The 13,821-nt window shown below is 35.9% G+C and overlaps 2 protein-coding genes across 2 annotated transcripts in view; one reads left to right on the forward strand and one right to left on the reverse strand.

Annotated features, from left to right (window-relative positions):
• The window catches only part of LOC306772781 (kelch domain-containing protein 1), a 6,411-nt gene extending 5,992 nt beyond the window's left edge, over window positions 1-419 (reverse strand). The window contains exons 1-2 of the mRNA XM_079262402.1: window positions 319-419; window positions 1-79 (exon numbers count right to left, since the gene is read on the reverse strand). The exon at window positions 1-79 is cut by the window's left edge and continues 31 nt beyond it. Coding sequence (XP_079118528.1) covers window positions 1-77 — 77 coding nt within the window. The 5' untranslated portion in view covers window positions 78-79; window positions 319-419. The remainder of the gene's footprint in view (window positions 80-318) is intronic.
• Window positions 420-2,976: 2,557 nt separating this feature from the next.
• Window positions 2,977-13,821, forward strand: pole2 (polymerase (DNA directed), epsilon 2). Its single transcript, XM_079261611.1, has 31 exons — window positions 2,977-3,057; window positions 3,368-3,468; window positions 3,624-3,699; window positions 4,075-4,152; window positions 4,323-4,416; window positions 4,520-4,594; window positions 4,845-4,928; window positions 5,165-5,260; window positions 5,315-5,360; window positions 5,466-5,538; window positions 5,983-6,155; window positions 6,245-6,334; window positions 6,555-6,609; window positions 6,708-6,767; window positions 6,842-6,919; window positions 7,061-7,169; window positions 7,279-7,455; window positions 7,558-7,625; window positions 9,007-9,289; window positions 9,377-9,456; window positions 9,548-9,665; window positions 9,803-9,915; window positions 10,140-10,224; window positions 10,421-10,504; window positions 10,761-10,841; window positions 10,961-11,019; window positions 11,653-11,762; window positions 11,851-11,923; window positions 12,009-12,096; window positions 12,195-12,247; window positions 12,451-13,821. Exons 1-31 carry the CDS (start codon window positions 2,987-2,989, stop codon window positions 12,572-12,574), a joined length of 2,955 nt encoding a protein of 984 aa, XP_079117737.1. The 5' UTR covers window positions 2,977-2,986; the 3' UTR covers window positions 12,575-13,821.

The following is a 13,821-nucleotide window of genomic DNA, read 5'->3' on the forward strand; positions in this document are numbered from 1 at the left end:
TCCACTACCACGGCCGTGTGTCCGCTCCTTTCCCGGGCCACCAGCTCCGAGCAGTGTCTATCAAATGCAGAATCCATCTCTGCCGACGCACCATTTAATGGAAAATCACAAATTTTAATCTATTTTAAAAATTGTGGCTTCGATGGATCTTTACAGTATAACCTCTGAGTTAAATTGGCGTGCTGAAAACCTTGAGATGCTTAATTCTGTTTGTCAGTCGCTCTTCCGTTTAAAAAGACTGCGCTTCCTAACAGCTAACTACATTTAATGACAATGTAAAATGTATCCATTACATTTAAACAACATGCTACAACATACCCACAGACTACAGTACATCTCCAATAGTCGTGTTTCTTTTGCTCATGCTGTCAAAATCAGAAACCTTTGTCACCCTGTACAAAAACACTGCCTGCTCTGCCATCAGCTGAGTAAACACCGCACCGAAACAACTTCCGCTTCTTCTCCTTTCAACATAAACTTCCAATAAAGAGATATTTTCACAATCTGTGGGGATATGGCATTGGAATCATCCATAAAATCTAATGATAAAATATTTTAGCCTCAAAGAATACCTTTAAACTAATTTAATACATAAAAAATAAAGAAAGAAAGAAAGAAAGAAAACTTTTTTTTTTTTTTTACAAATGTGCTTGACGATTATTATCAAGTTATTAATTTAATGCAACAGGAAAACCTACCTATATATTTAAATGTGTGAGAAAGGTGGAAAGCACCTTTTAAGTTGTTGCTCTTATACAACACAACTTAGAAGTGATACATTTTTGTTCCTACAACACTGGATTTACCAAGTTTTTCATCCAGTACTTCACATCTATTAAATATACAAAACAATAAAAACTAAATAAATGCAAAATAAAAAAGTTTGTATGCTAACTTTTTTCAATAAATTTTTTTTTGGAAAATAGTTAACCATGTTTGAGAGCAAAACAAAAACAGTTTACAAAACTATTGATTGTCATTGATGTTACTTATCTTTATGCATCCTGCAGTACAGTTTATCTCAAGGTGAAGGAGCAAGACTAGTTTTTTGATTGGCTTCCCTGAAGTGTGTTTAATGTCAGTTGGGTCAAACTAATAGATTATCACTGACCTGTGTATTGTCAATTTTTCTGTTCTGCATCTGTTTCTATTTATTTCCTTATTTCTTTCTATAATAATCTATTTGATTATTTTTCACATTTATCAAGTTATACATACATACATACATACATACATACATACATATATATATATATATATACATATATATATATATATATATATATATATATATATATATATATATATATATACATACATATATTATATATATATACATATATATACATATATATACATATATATATATATATATATATATATATATATATATATATATATATATATATATATATATATATATATATATATATATATATACCAAAGTTTTAAGAGATTATACTATTGATTTATGAATCCAAGTATATATATATATACTTGGATTCATAAATCAATAGTATAATCTCTTAAAACTTTGGTTACAGATATCAGCTGCCTTCCCCGCATTGGTCTGTCCATTGGCACAAGCTCAAAAGCATCTATTTAATAGGCATCCCTCCAGGCCTTGTGAATTTTATGTGAGACCTCAATGATTGTGGTAAACAATTTTCTTTAAAAAAAATAAATAAATAAAAAAAAAGTAAACACTGATTAAAGTGAAGTCTCTATTGCTCTGCAACAATTTTAGGTGTCTCCAACAAAAATGGTCCAAAATGGCCTATTTTTAAGCATCTGAAAGACGCAAGGTATTGGACTCTGTACATTAATCTTTTTTGCTTTTGAGATGTTAAGATAAGGACTTGTGAAGTTAGAATCCAACACAACTTTATCATTCAACTTTGGAAAGTTTCTGTATTAGACTGTAAATTAAAGTCAATCCTGGAAATCTGGTTTGTTGAAGTGGAGAACACATCAGATTTGTGTGCTTTGGCTTACTAATTTGAAGCAGTTTTCTAGAAAACAAACTGTACAAAAGAAAACAGAGGAGTGGCATTTACATCATGGAAGGTTTTTAATTTAGCACTGTGTCACGTGGCCCAGGTAACTGATAACTTACCTTTGATCTATTAAGTTGAAAATTTGGAACACAAAACTGTGTCTATAATGTTTTATGTTATGGGCTTTGTATTTCTACATAAGAATGTGTGTAAAAGCCACACAAGGTACATGGAGTGCGCATATTCAATCGTTCCCGCCCCGCACCAGTTGTAGCAAAGGCTGGATTATCCAATGGGCATTATAGGCATGGGCTCAGGGGCCCACACCCATTGGGGGCCATGTGGGGCCCACATAGGGTACACACCGGCAGTTTGGACATGAAACAAATTGTATATAAAAGTCAGATAGTTACACCACAGTGTCTAGTGTATTGCTACTGGTACCACTAACTGAGAGATGTTAGAAATGTCTTTTCACAGTGTATCATTCACAATTTTTTCAATGTTACGGTGTGGAACGGGGCCCCTGGAAGACTCTGGGCACCCAGGGGCCTGTGCACTTTTAATCCGGCCCCGGTTGTAGCCTGGGCCACTGTGCTGCTGGCCAGCTGGGCGGAGTTTTCACACAATTTTACCGGGCTATCAACCAAGGAATAAGCCCCCCTCAGTCTCAACTGCTTGGGTGTTGCAAACAAATCAGAGTGCTTGTAAATGAACTCGGAAAATTTTCCGACTTATTATAATGTTGTTGCATGCGCTGCATTCAAGTTTACTCGATAACACGCCATTAAAAAATTATTCCTCAAACAACTTTTTCCTTTGTTATGATTCTGCTCAGTTGGTCTAGTGTCTAAGCATTAACTAAATTTGTGTCCCAATCTTTATGCTGACATCACTTTTATTTTAGAGGGTTCGCTGGATCGGAAGTGACGCTTACAACACGGAAGTTGTCATTTAGCGCCAAAGCTTGAGCGAGGACCGAAACAACCATGGAAGTTGCTCGCAAAATAAAGACAAAGGTGTCTGCTGGCTTTAAAATGAGAGGCTTTATACTGCGTCCGTATGTATTGTTTTCATTGTTAAAAATAATATTCTAAACATCTGTTTTTAAGTCAAAGGTTGCTTTTAGGAAGCTTTGAATGGCGGAACATTAGTTTTTCAGCCAATTATGTGTGGACCCTTTCAAATACGTTTTAAAAATCTACTTTTAAGTCATTTTAGAAGCTAGTAGTGCCAGTTTGTTGTAAATATGAATACATGTTAAGTTTTTCTCAGAAAATGTTTCTACTATATCACACAACAGAAACAATGTTGTTACAGATAAATTGCGATTAAACTGTTTATTGTGGTTATGTTGTTTTGTACTCCAGTGAAGCCAGCAAGTACCTTGTAGAGGTGTTGGAGTCAGTCGATCACTCTGAATTAGATGATGTTATTGAAAGGGTCCTGGATGCCGTGGAAAAGCAGCCACGTAAGTAAAACAATCTCTTTTCTTTAGAGGATACTGTGTATTTAGCACAGTCTGCACAATTTATCATATATGTAAGAGTCAGTTTATCATATATGTAAGAGTATTTAATGCTTTAAATGTTTGCAGGCTGTGATCATAGTGTATTTTCCCAACAGTGTCTTCCACCATGATTGAGCAGTCTGTAGTGGAAAGTGCTGTGCAAGATTGTACTCAGTCTTGTGATGAAGCCATGTAAGTTTCTCAACAACTAACAACATTCTGATTCATGTTTGCTTTTTATACTTTAGTAAATTAATTTTGTGTGAAAAAGTGTTGCTCCTTTCCCTGTAAAGGTCACAGCTTCTGCATTAAATGTTCTTACCATTAGTAAGATTGATTTTAATCTTGATATCTTTCATTTCCATGCATGAATTAATCCCCTGAGTATATAACATTGTTATTGTATATTATGTAAATTGTTCAGTACAATTTTCAGCTGGCAATTTTTTTCAAAGTTAAAGCACCTTTGGAATGTTATGAACTCAGTGTGGAAAAAATGTTTGGAGTCATAATGAATAATTATAATGAAGCCATTACTTTGCTTTGTTACTAATCACTGTCTTCCAGAAATAACATTTTCAACATCATTGGAGCCTTTGATGTGCCCAGATACATTTACAGTGTGGAGAGGAAGAAGTTTGTACCGTGAGTAAATGATCTATTCTTCTAGCTACTTTGGATTTGAGTGCAATTTATTTTAGATAAACTGCAGCTGCTTAGACATACACTTGCAAGCACATGTCAACCATAACTTGTTTTATGCTGTTATTTGCAGGCAAAATCATCAATGTTTTTATTGTGGTTTTTTAATGCAGAATCAGTATGACGAACCATCCAGCCCCCAGTCTATGTGGTTTGGCCAAAGACAAAGCTGAACTCTTCAGGGAGCGCTACACAATCTTACAACAGGTCAGCAACATCTCACTCACAATGCTCAGCCCTCTGTTTTGGATGCTCTTTCTGGTACATGTAGTATGACTTGTTGTGCTCAAGTATAATTTTTTTTTTAAAGCGCACACACCGTCATGAGCTCTTCACCCCACCAGCAATAGGATCGGCTGTTGAAGAGGGTCAAAACAAATTTCAGGTAAAGAATTTGAAAATTATGTAAAACTTTGTAAATAATAGTTTATTAAATAATAAATAATAATAGTTATAATAATGTTATAGTTATAATAATGAATTATTTTAATTATTATTGTCTATTGATAATAGTAGATAATTGTATACAAGATTATTTAGGTATTACATACTTGGGTATGTAATAATTAATCTAGTATACAATTGTCTAATTAATTAACTTTAATAAGCTTTTTTTTAATATTTGTCTTTTCTAGCTGAGAACAATTGAAGCATTGCTCGGTAGCACAGCTAAGCTGGGAGACGTGATTGTACTTGGAATGATCACACAACTGAAAGAGGTCAGATAAGGCTGCATGTAATTGTCAGTTTGTGAAAAGAAAACAGAAAAAAGTCAGATCTGTGGATTACATGGTTTTAATTTTCTTCACAGAGGAGCACCACTTTGTGTCATGCATTAAAACCATGTAATGCCCGGCTCCTCGTTGTTTAATCCTTACATATAGTTATATATAAAATTTAAAAACTGTTTTGAATTCATGAAGTTTCTGATGAATTCTTTGTACATCTTTTTAAGGGCAAATTTTTCCTGGAGGATCCAAGTGGAACAATACAGCTGGATATGTCAAAAGCTATATCCTTTGAAAAGCTGCTGAGTTTGCCAACTAAAAATGTTTCATACATGTAAAGTTATGATTGATTCTGTCCTTGATTCTGTTCATACCAGTTTCACAATGGCTTGTACACAGAGTCCTGCTTTGTGCTGGCTGAAGGTAATATTCATCTTAAAAACTGCTGCATTTGAAGTACAGAAAATGAAGAATTATCAAACTATTTATTTATTGTGTTGGAGACAAACTTTGTTCTCTGTGCTGCAGGTTGGTATGAGGACTCTGTGTTCCACGTCAATGGCTTTGGGTTCCCACCAACAGAACCTTCATCGGCTACAAGGTTAGTGGAGTCAATGAAACAGAAGTTTTCTTGCATTACATGTAGAAGTGAGGTTTAAATAAAAAGCTTTCTCTGCGTATTCTCGTCAGTGTCGACATGATCAGACTAAAGCTAAATTTTAGTAGCACCTATTTAGTGTGACATCATCAAAGTTAATTTACCATGTTCTTTGTGTAGTTAAAATGTCACTGGAGTAAATGAAATTGAATATTGTATATTTAGTTAACTTGACTGATGACAAACACTACTAACACTTTTGATGGAGTCAGACTTAAATTCAAGTACTTTCAAAGCGATATACCAATACTTCAAGCTTGCAGAATTTGTTTAAATTTGCAAAGCTTACACTTTGCTATGACAGCACAGTTTGTATTAAGCGGCTTTATCAGGCTGACTAATGTGTATTTCCTCAAGCTTACACTTAAACTCTTGCATTAATTCCAGGGCATACTATGGGAACATTAACTTCTTTGGCGGTCCATCCAACACTTCCGTTAAAGCTTTTTCCAAGCTGAAGCAGCTGGAGGAGGAGAACGAAGATGCCATGTTTGTGATTGTGTCTGATGTCTGGCTGGACAGTGTGGAAGTGATGGAAAAGCTCAACCTCATGTTCTCTGGTGTGATATTGCAGACTTTCATAGGTCAAGAATACATACTTCACTAAATACTTGTCAAATTGACAACTTTATTTTCTTCTGTTATGCAGGATATGCTGCCATGCCTCCAACATGCTTCATTTTGTGTGGAAACTTTTCTTCTGCCCCATATGGGAAAACACAGATCAAGTCACTCAAAGGTGAGCCTTTTGTTTGTTTCTTAATATTTTAAATGTTTTAATATGTAGCAGCAAAAAAAAACCAAAAAACACACAATGCAGTTTCCTGCTCAATGACTACACCACTTCTTCAAATGTCAGCAACAGTATGACAGACTCGCCTTTCACCAAAAGCACAATAATAGGAGTATCATACTTAGAGACAGTCTACTAGAAATGCCTATGAACTGTTTTCTTATAGAATCCCTGAAGGCTCTTGCTGATGTTATATGTGCATACCCCAGCATTCACAGCAGGTAGGAGATAACAGAGTCCCCATTCTGTCTGTTGTGAATTGTATTAGTCTGTTTAAGCTTCAGTATTTGACTTAGATGTATTGATCTTAAACTTGCAGTAGTCGCTTTGTTTTTGTTCCTGGCCCCGAGGACCCTGGTCCAGGCACCATTCTTCCACGGTGAGCCTTCAAAGACATCTCTTCTAAATTAACTAAAGATTTTGAACAGGTACAAATAAAGTTATTTTCCTCAGGCCTCCTTTTGGAGATCACATCACAGAGGAGTTCAGACAGAGGGTGCCATTCTCTGTGTTCTCAACCAACCCATGCAGGTAGGTCATGTCCCTATATGTGATGGTTACATGCTCAATCAAATGTTAACATGGCCAGTTAGTGCGACATACATTAAACTAACATTTAACGCTTGGAGGATGTTGTGACTGAAATTACAATAAAAACTTCAATCTTGTCAGGATTCAGTACTGCAGCCAAGAGATTGTTATTATCAGAGAAGACCTGGTTAACAAGATGTGTAGGAATTGTGTGCGGTTGCCCAACAGTAATCTTGACATTCCAAATCATGTGAGTTTTTGTCAAAACAAATCTGCTCATTTATGAATAAGTTATCACTAAAATACAGAAATATTATTACAATAATATTATTATGATCTTCATTACTCTTCTTGTGTAGTTTGTCAAGACCATCCTGTCCCAGGGTCACTTGACTCCACTGCCTCTGTATGTCAGTCCTGTGTTCTGGGCCTATGACTACGCCCTGCATGTCTATCCAGTGCCTGATGTCATTGTCTTCGCGGACAAGTATGACCCTTTCAGCATCACCAACACAGACTGCCTCTGTGTCAACCCGGTATAAAACTTAAGAAACCAACTTTAAGTGATGTTATTTTTATTATTATTTTCTTTTTTTTTTCTTGATAAGGTTTTTTTTTTTAATTTTTCATCCTTGCAGGGCTCATTTCCTAGGAGTGGCTTCTCATTTAAGGTGTACTATCCATCCAACAGAACAGTTGAGGACAGGTGGGATACATTCTATAAGTTTAACTTCCTTGTTAGTTTACTCAAAATGGATATTGCGGTTATATTCAAATGTAATTGTTTTATTCTCTTCACAGCAAACTTCAAGGACTGTAAAGAAGATCATGAATTCTGCTGACAGTTCTGTTTCTACTCGTATACATTGACTTATCAACTAACTGTATATATCAGTGTTTGTTGTTGGGAATAATAAAGGTTTTATTCTTTGTACTGACCATAATGACTTGTTTGCAGAATGGGCTCTCAGTGTGAGTAAAATACCTTGACAAAAATTTAACAAAAAAATCCGAAGTTTTTAAAGAAATAATTTCTACTTTTATTTGCTGTGAACATAGCGCTCCATCTCCTTTGTATCTGACAAAATAAATTTTCCATTTTTATTGTTTTTTTTTCTATGCAATTCAAAGTAATTCGTTCTACATTTTTTGTTAACTGAAACTGGCCAATAAAAGTCCTGTAAAGCAGTGGTTCGCAAACATTTTGAGATTCCTGTGTAGGTAATGCCAAAGGCGTGTTGTTGTGTTGTTTTTTTTTAATAAATTTTTTTAATAACTTTGTATTATTGTCTTAAAAATTAAGTTGATAAATTTATGCAGATTTATCTGCATAGATCGTTTAATTTTGACCGCGCTGGTAGAAAAAAAAATCCGTAATTTATTTAATAAATGTAAGCTATATACACATTATTTGTTTTACAATCATAGACATCGTATATATGATGTCTATGTTTACAATGATCTGACGAAGCACAGCTGTAAACAAAACAAATTACAGTTACGTCACTTCCGCTTTAATGAGTTGACCATTTCCGATTTTCTTTCCTGGGGGTTTGTGTAAAGATCTCATCTTGCATTTTCAGATCAATCTGACATAAAAGGTATGGTTATAACTTATGTTAATGCATTTGTATGGGGATTGGAGATGTTTCTTAAATTCGTTGCAGATATAATTTAGCTCGCTTGTCTGAAATTGTGAGTGTTGTTGCAAACTACTAAGCTAACAGCCGTGAGCATAACTGACAAAACGCCTGTCACTTCTTCCCTAGCCTAGCTCCACCAATGTTGTTCATCTGGTTGCATTTATAAGGACATCGCATTCACTGAACATAACCGAGACTTTAAGCAAGTTTTCACGCAGAATTTAAATGATATGCTATCGGCTAAGGTTGATTAATCTATATAGCTAATCTATCAAAGTAGGTCAACAGTAACTGCGGCTGCTAGCTAATGTTACAAGGGCTCTTAAATTTATTTCGTTTTTAAGCTATTTCTAGAAGAAAGTTTGAGTGAAGTTTGACTGCAGCTTTAAGATTTCGTAAGGTATGTATAATTGCATCACCTACATTACTGTTTCTCCTTGACAGGACAGCTGACATGGCGGAGAGAAATGCAGAGATGGACGAAGATGTAGGAGAAGTGCCTGCTGGAGAAGATGACAATGACTCAGATAGAGATGAAGACGACAGAATGTTTGCTTGGATGGTAAATGACGACATGGCTGAGGAAGAGGAAGATGAGGAGGTAGAGGATGAACAGCCAGTGGACACAGAAGCATCTGAATCTTTTGAATTGGACGCCCCAGCCGAGCGCAGTGGCCATATAGCTGTTGTTGATAGAAACATCATGTATGTGTGGGGTGGATACAAGGTATGACCTTTATATGCTTTTTTTTTGGTTTGTGTATTCTCTCATTGTCTTCTTAATCTTCTAAATTATATTATCCTTCTGATCAAGAATGCTCAAAACCATGGATTCTTTGACTTATACTTGCCGAGAAATGAAATCTGGACCTACAACATGGAATCAGGTGTATGGTAAGAACATATGCTTCATAAGTAATAATCCTGTCATTAATTTAATCATCAGCTCAAAAAAAAAAAAACCAGACACAATTGTTGTTCACAGGACAAAGCATATTGCAGGAGGTAACTTGCACACATCAATGTCTGGTAGCTGTGGAGTGTGTGTTGATGGAGTGCTCCATCTTTTCGGTGGACATCATGCCAGAGGAAACACAAACAGGGTACAGTTTTTGTTTTTGTATTGAGCAAATGTTTTGCCATCATTCTTGATTATTACATTGGATTGCAATCTTCAGATGCTGGGTAGTGTTTAGAGATCCTGTGTTCTGTGTTTTTTTTTTTTTTGTTTTTTTTTTAGATCTACCGCCTGCCACTGAGGGCTTCCAGTCTTGTGTGGGAAGAAATGAGGGATCTTAAAGGACTTCCTCCATCTTCCAAGGACAAGTTAGGGTGCTGGGTTCAGAAAAATAGGTGATTTTTTTTTTTTTTTTTTTTTTTAACTTTCTCTTCTTCTTCATTATCATTCATTATCATGTTAATATCTGACCTACTAATGTGTTCATGGAGATTGAAGTTTAAATCCATACCTTTGCTTGGGTTCGTTTGACTATAATGCTAAATGTACATGACAATTACACATGATCAGTGTGGGGCTGTTTTTGTAAGTGATTTTGTGTAAACTTGCATGTTTGCAGACTAATATTCTTCGGGGGCTATGGCTATGCTCCACAGGGATCTCATCGAGGGACTTTCCAATATGATGAATCATCTTCTCTTGTGGTCTGTAATCTCATTCACATCATTAAAAAGAAATAAAAATGTGTTGTGGTGTAATTGCTGTACTAATCAAAAGGGCATTTTGTCAATAATATAAAATTATCAGAATAAAATCTTTAAAAAGCCATTCTTACACAGACCCTGGAGTATCAGCTTCCTTTAAGACGTTTTTGTTTTTGTTTTTGTTCTGTTGATGCAGTGGGACAGTCCGGGGCGAGGCTGGAACAACCACATCCATGTCCTGGACCTGGAAACATCCACATGGAGCCAACCTATCACTCAGGTTAAAAAAAAAAAAAGGAAGATATAAATATATTTTTAAAAAATGCATTAACATACCATATTTACTTCACAATTTGCTCACACACATTTCTTACATTAGATAACTAGAGACGAGAATTAAAGATCCCGTTTATCATTATGCAAAGTTAAATGTAAACAGATGTAAGACATTTTATAAAAACAATAAGTTTCTTTTAATATGTAAAACTAAATAACACTAAATAACTCATATTTCTTCCATATTTGATCGGATGTAGGGGAACACCCCGTCACCCAGGGCAGCTCATGCTTGTGCTACAGTCGGCAACAGAGGTTATGTATTCGGTGGACGATACAAGGTGGGTGGATGAGGGGGAGTAATTTTACTTATTTCTTGTAAATTTCTGTCCAAATATAATCTAAGATAAAGATTTCAAATATATTTCTGTGTCCTCCAATCTCAAACTCTTTTTTTCAGAATTACAGACTAAATGACTTGTACTACCTTGACCTGGACACATGGGAGTGGCATGAAATGTAAGTGTTAATTAATCTTTCTGTCCTGTGTAGTGATCTCAGGGTCAAAGAATTCAGATTTATGCGTCAAAATAGTGGTTGCACAGGTTGGAGTTATTGTTCTGATATCAGCAGTAAAATGATAACTTTAAAAAAAACCTGTGAACATTAGACTTTTAGACAGCATTCAACTCAGAATAAAGAAGGTACCTTTGAAAACCACTTGAAGCTTCTACCTGCATAAAAAACAGACCCATTCCACTTATTGCCTTTTTTCTTTCGTTAAGTTGCATATCTTTCCCACTATTCCATTGAAAGATTTAAACCAGGGGCGTCCAAAGTGGATCTACGAGGGCAGCTGCAGGTTTTTGATGCATCTCTGTTCCAACATATCTGGCTTACATTGAATGGAACCAGCAGCCTATGAAGTTTCTGCACAATGACGGATTAATTTGAGTCAGGTGTTTTGGAGCAAAGATGCATGAAAAACCTGCAGGATTGTGGCTGTTGAGGACCGGAGATAGAAACCCCTGATCGAAACCATATGCTTCTCGTTTTACAGTATTTTCAGAAGGTGGATGATCCCAAAAAAAAAAAAAGGGGGGAAAGTTAAAACACAGATGACCTGGTTTTCTGTGTTCATTTGCCCCACAGGAGCGTTCCCCAGCAGGGTCCCGTGGGCCGTTCCTGGCACTCCTTTACACCTGTATCATCAGACCACATCTTCCTATTCGGAGGTTTCACCACAGAGAGAGACACGCTGAGTGAGTCGGATACTTGGCATCCAAAAAGGCAGCAAATAATGTTCATGTGTTGCTTGTTCTCATACATGCTTTTATGTTTGTGTTGCAGGTGATGCTTGGCTATATTGTGTAAGCAAGAATGAATGGAAGCCTTTCAAACACAGTCACACAGAGAGCCCCAGGTAGTGATCTCTTTGTGAACGTTTGGTCGAACACCAGTAGAACCATCTTTTACTGGAAATGTACCATTGTGTATGTGTTCTTCAGGCTGTGGCACACGGCTTGTTCTGGTCCTGACGGAGAGGTGTTTGTGTTTGGAGGGTGTGCCAACAATCTTTTGTCTCATCACAGAGCTGTAAGCTGCACATCAATTCTTCCTTTGTACTAGTCCTTCCTTTTTATTTTCCCCATAAAATCTCACTATTATTTGTTTTGTTTTTTTCTTGGCAACAGGCTCACAGTAATGAGTTACTAATATTCAACGTTCAGCCCAAATCATTAGTTCGGTGAGTGTGTCTGCTGGTGCAAATTATTTACTGGAGTACAGCTATACTTTGTGTGTGTGTGTATGTACACACACATATATTTATAATATGTGTGTATGTGTGTATATATATATATATATATATATATATATATATATATATATATATATATATATATATTTTATACTCTGCTAGTGTCATATGTACCTGTCCCCATTTTTCAGGTTGTGCATGGAGACGATTCTGCAGAACAGAGCGCGCTTGTCTTGTTACTGGGACTGCTTGCCTAAACATCTCTTACACAGCCTCAAACAGAGAATGTCCCGAGTCAACACACTGGGATCTTAGGTTCAGAGGACACAAGTATTGTATTCCAGAGGAGTTGTATGCAGGAGTGTGTGTGTATGAAAGCAGGCCGTCCTTTTTGAGCATTGGTTTACTGTGAGGACACTTGCATAACAAACACTTGTAAGCAATAGTGATCAGCTGCATATATGTAGCCATGAAAGGTGTTTGCCACATTTTTTTAAAATGAGTTTGATTCCCTTTTTTTTTTTTTTTTTTACCACCCAGGCAGAACTCTGCATCTCATAGGAAAATTTTTTTTTAATTAGAGTGTTAAGTAAAGGCATTCGTCCAACTGAATACAGCACAACTCTGTCCTGCAATGTTCAGTTCTTAGACAATCTGCTCCCACAAACTGGGACTTTCAGACCTAAACAGATGAACACAGCTTGTTATAAATGTGGCTGGAACTACCCACATGGATTATTGCTTAAAAACAATCAAGATGAAACTTTTCTGAAGGTTGAGATTTTTTTCCTAAGAGGTTATTGGAGTAAAACAGTGAAACAATGTGGAGAGTAGCTTGGATTGTAGAAATGAGACATATAAAGTCCCAAACTGCCTACAAAGTTGGTTTTTGTTCTCAGGTTTTCTGTTTGAGGGGTACTTTGTTCATTCTATCCTAAATAAATAGCTTAAATGTTTCAACATAGCTGGAAGACTACTGGAACGGTCATCATATGAAGGTAATACTATAATTCCTACTGGTTTTCTTAAAAAAAAAAAAAACACCGTACCATGTTAACATTGTCTTAACACTAAATGCAGAGTTGGAAAGTCCAAAGTAGTCTGTTTTGCTACATCTGAGGCTTTTTTTTGGCAGTTTGTAATTCATTTTTTGTGATCTTTGAACACAGATGTTTGCTTAACCCTGGTTCATTTACTTCAGTCCTCGCAGACCTTAAACTAGTGCTATATGCTACTTAAGACTATGCTCTGGAATCAGAAACGTTATTTTTGTATATAGTTATTTATATGTTGGTGAGGAAGTGTGTGTGAGTTTTATGTTCTCAAAGAGGCTTTCAAAGCCTTTAACATTGTTGGCTCCTGTAGTATTTTAATTTAATGAATAGCTTCGTATACTTCGTATATTGGACGTTGAGCCATGTTGCACTGAAATGCCTCATGTTGGTAGGGCTTTTTGTACTTGCCTGGTTTGCACAAAATTAATTTTTTTTTTTGTTTTTTTACTGTAGGATACAATGTAAACCGTTATTGTAATGCCTACTTTGTACTCAAGGAATAAACAC

This window comes from Telmatherina bonti (genome assembly GCF_933228915.1).
Source record: "Telmatherina bonti genome assembly, chromosome: 22".
In the NCBI taxonomy this organism is placed as follows: Eukaryota; Metazoa; Chordata; class Actinopteri; order Atheriniformes; family Telmatherinidae; genus Telmatherina; species Telmatherina bonti.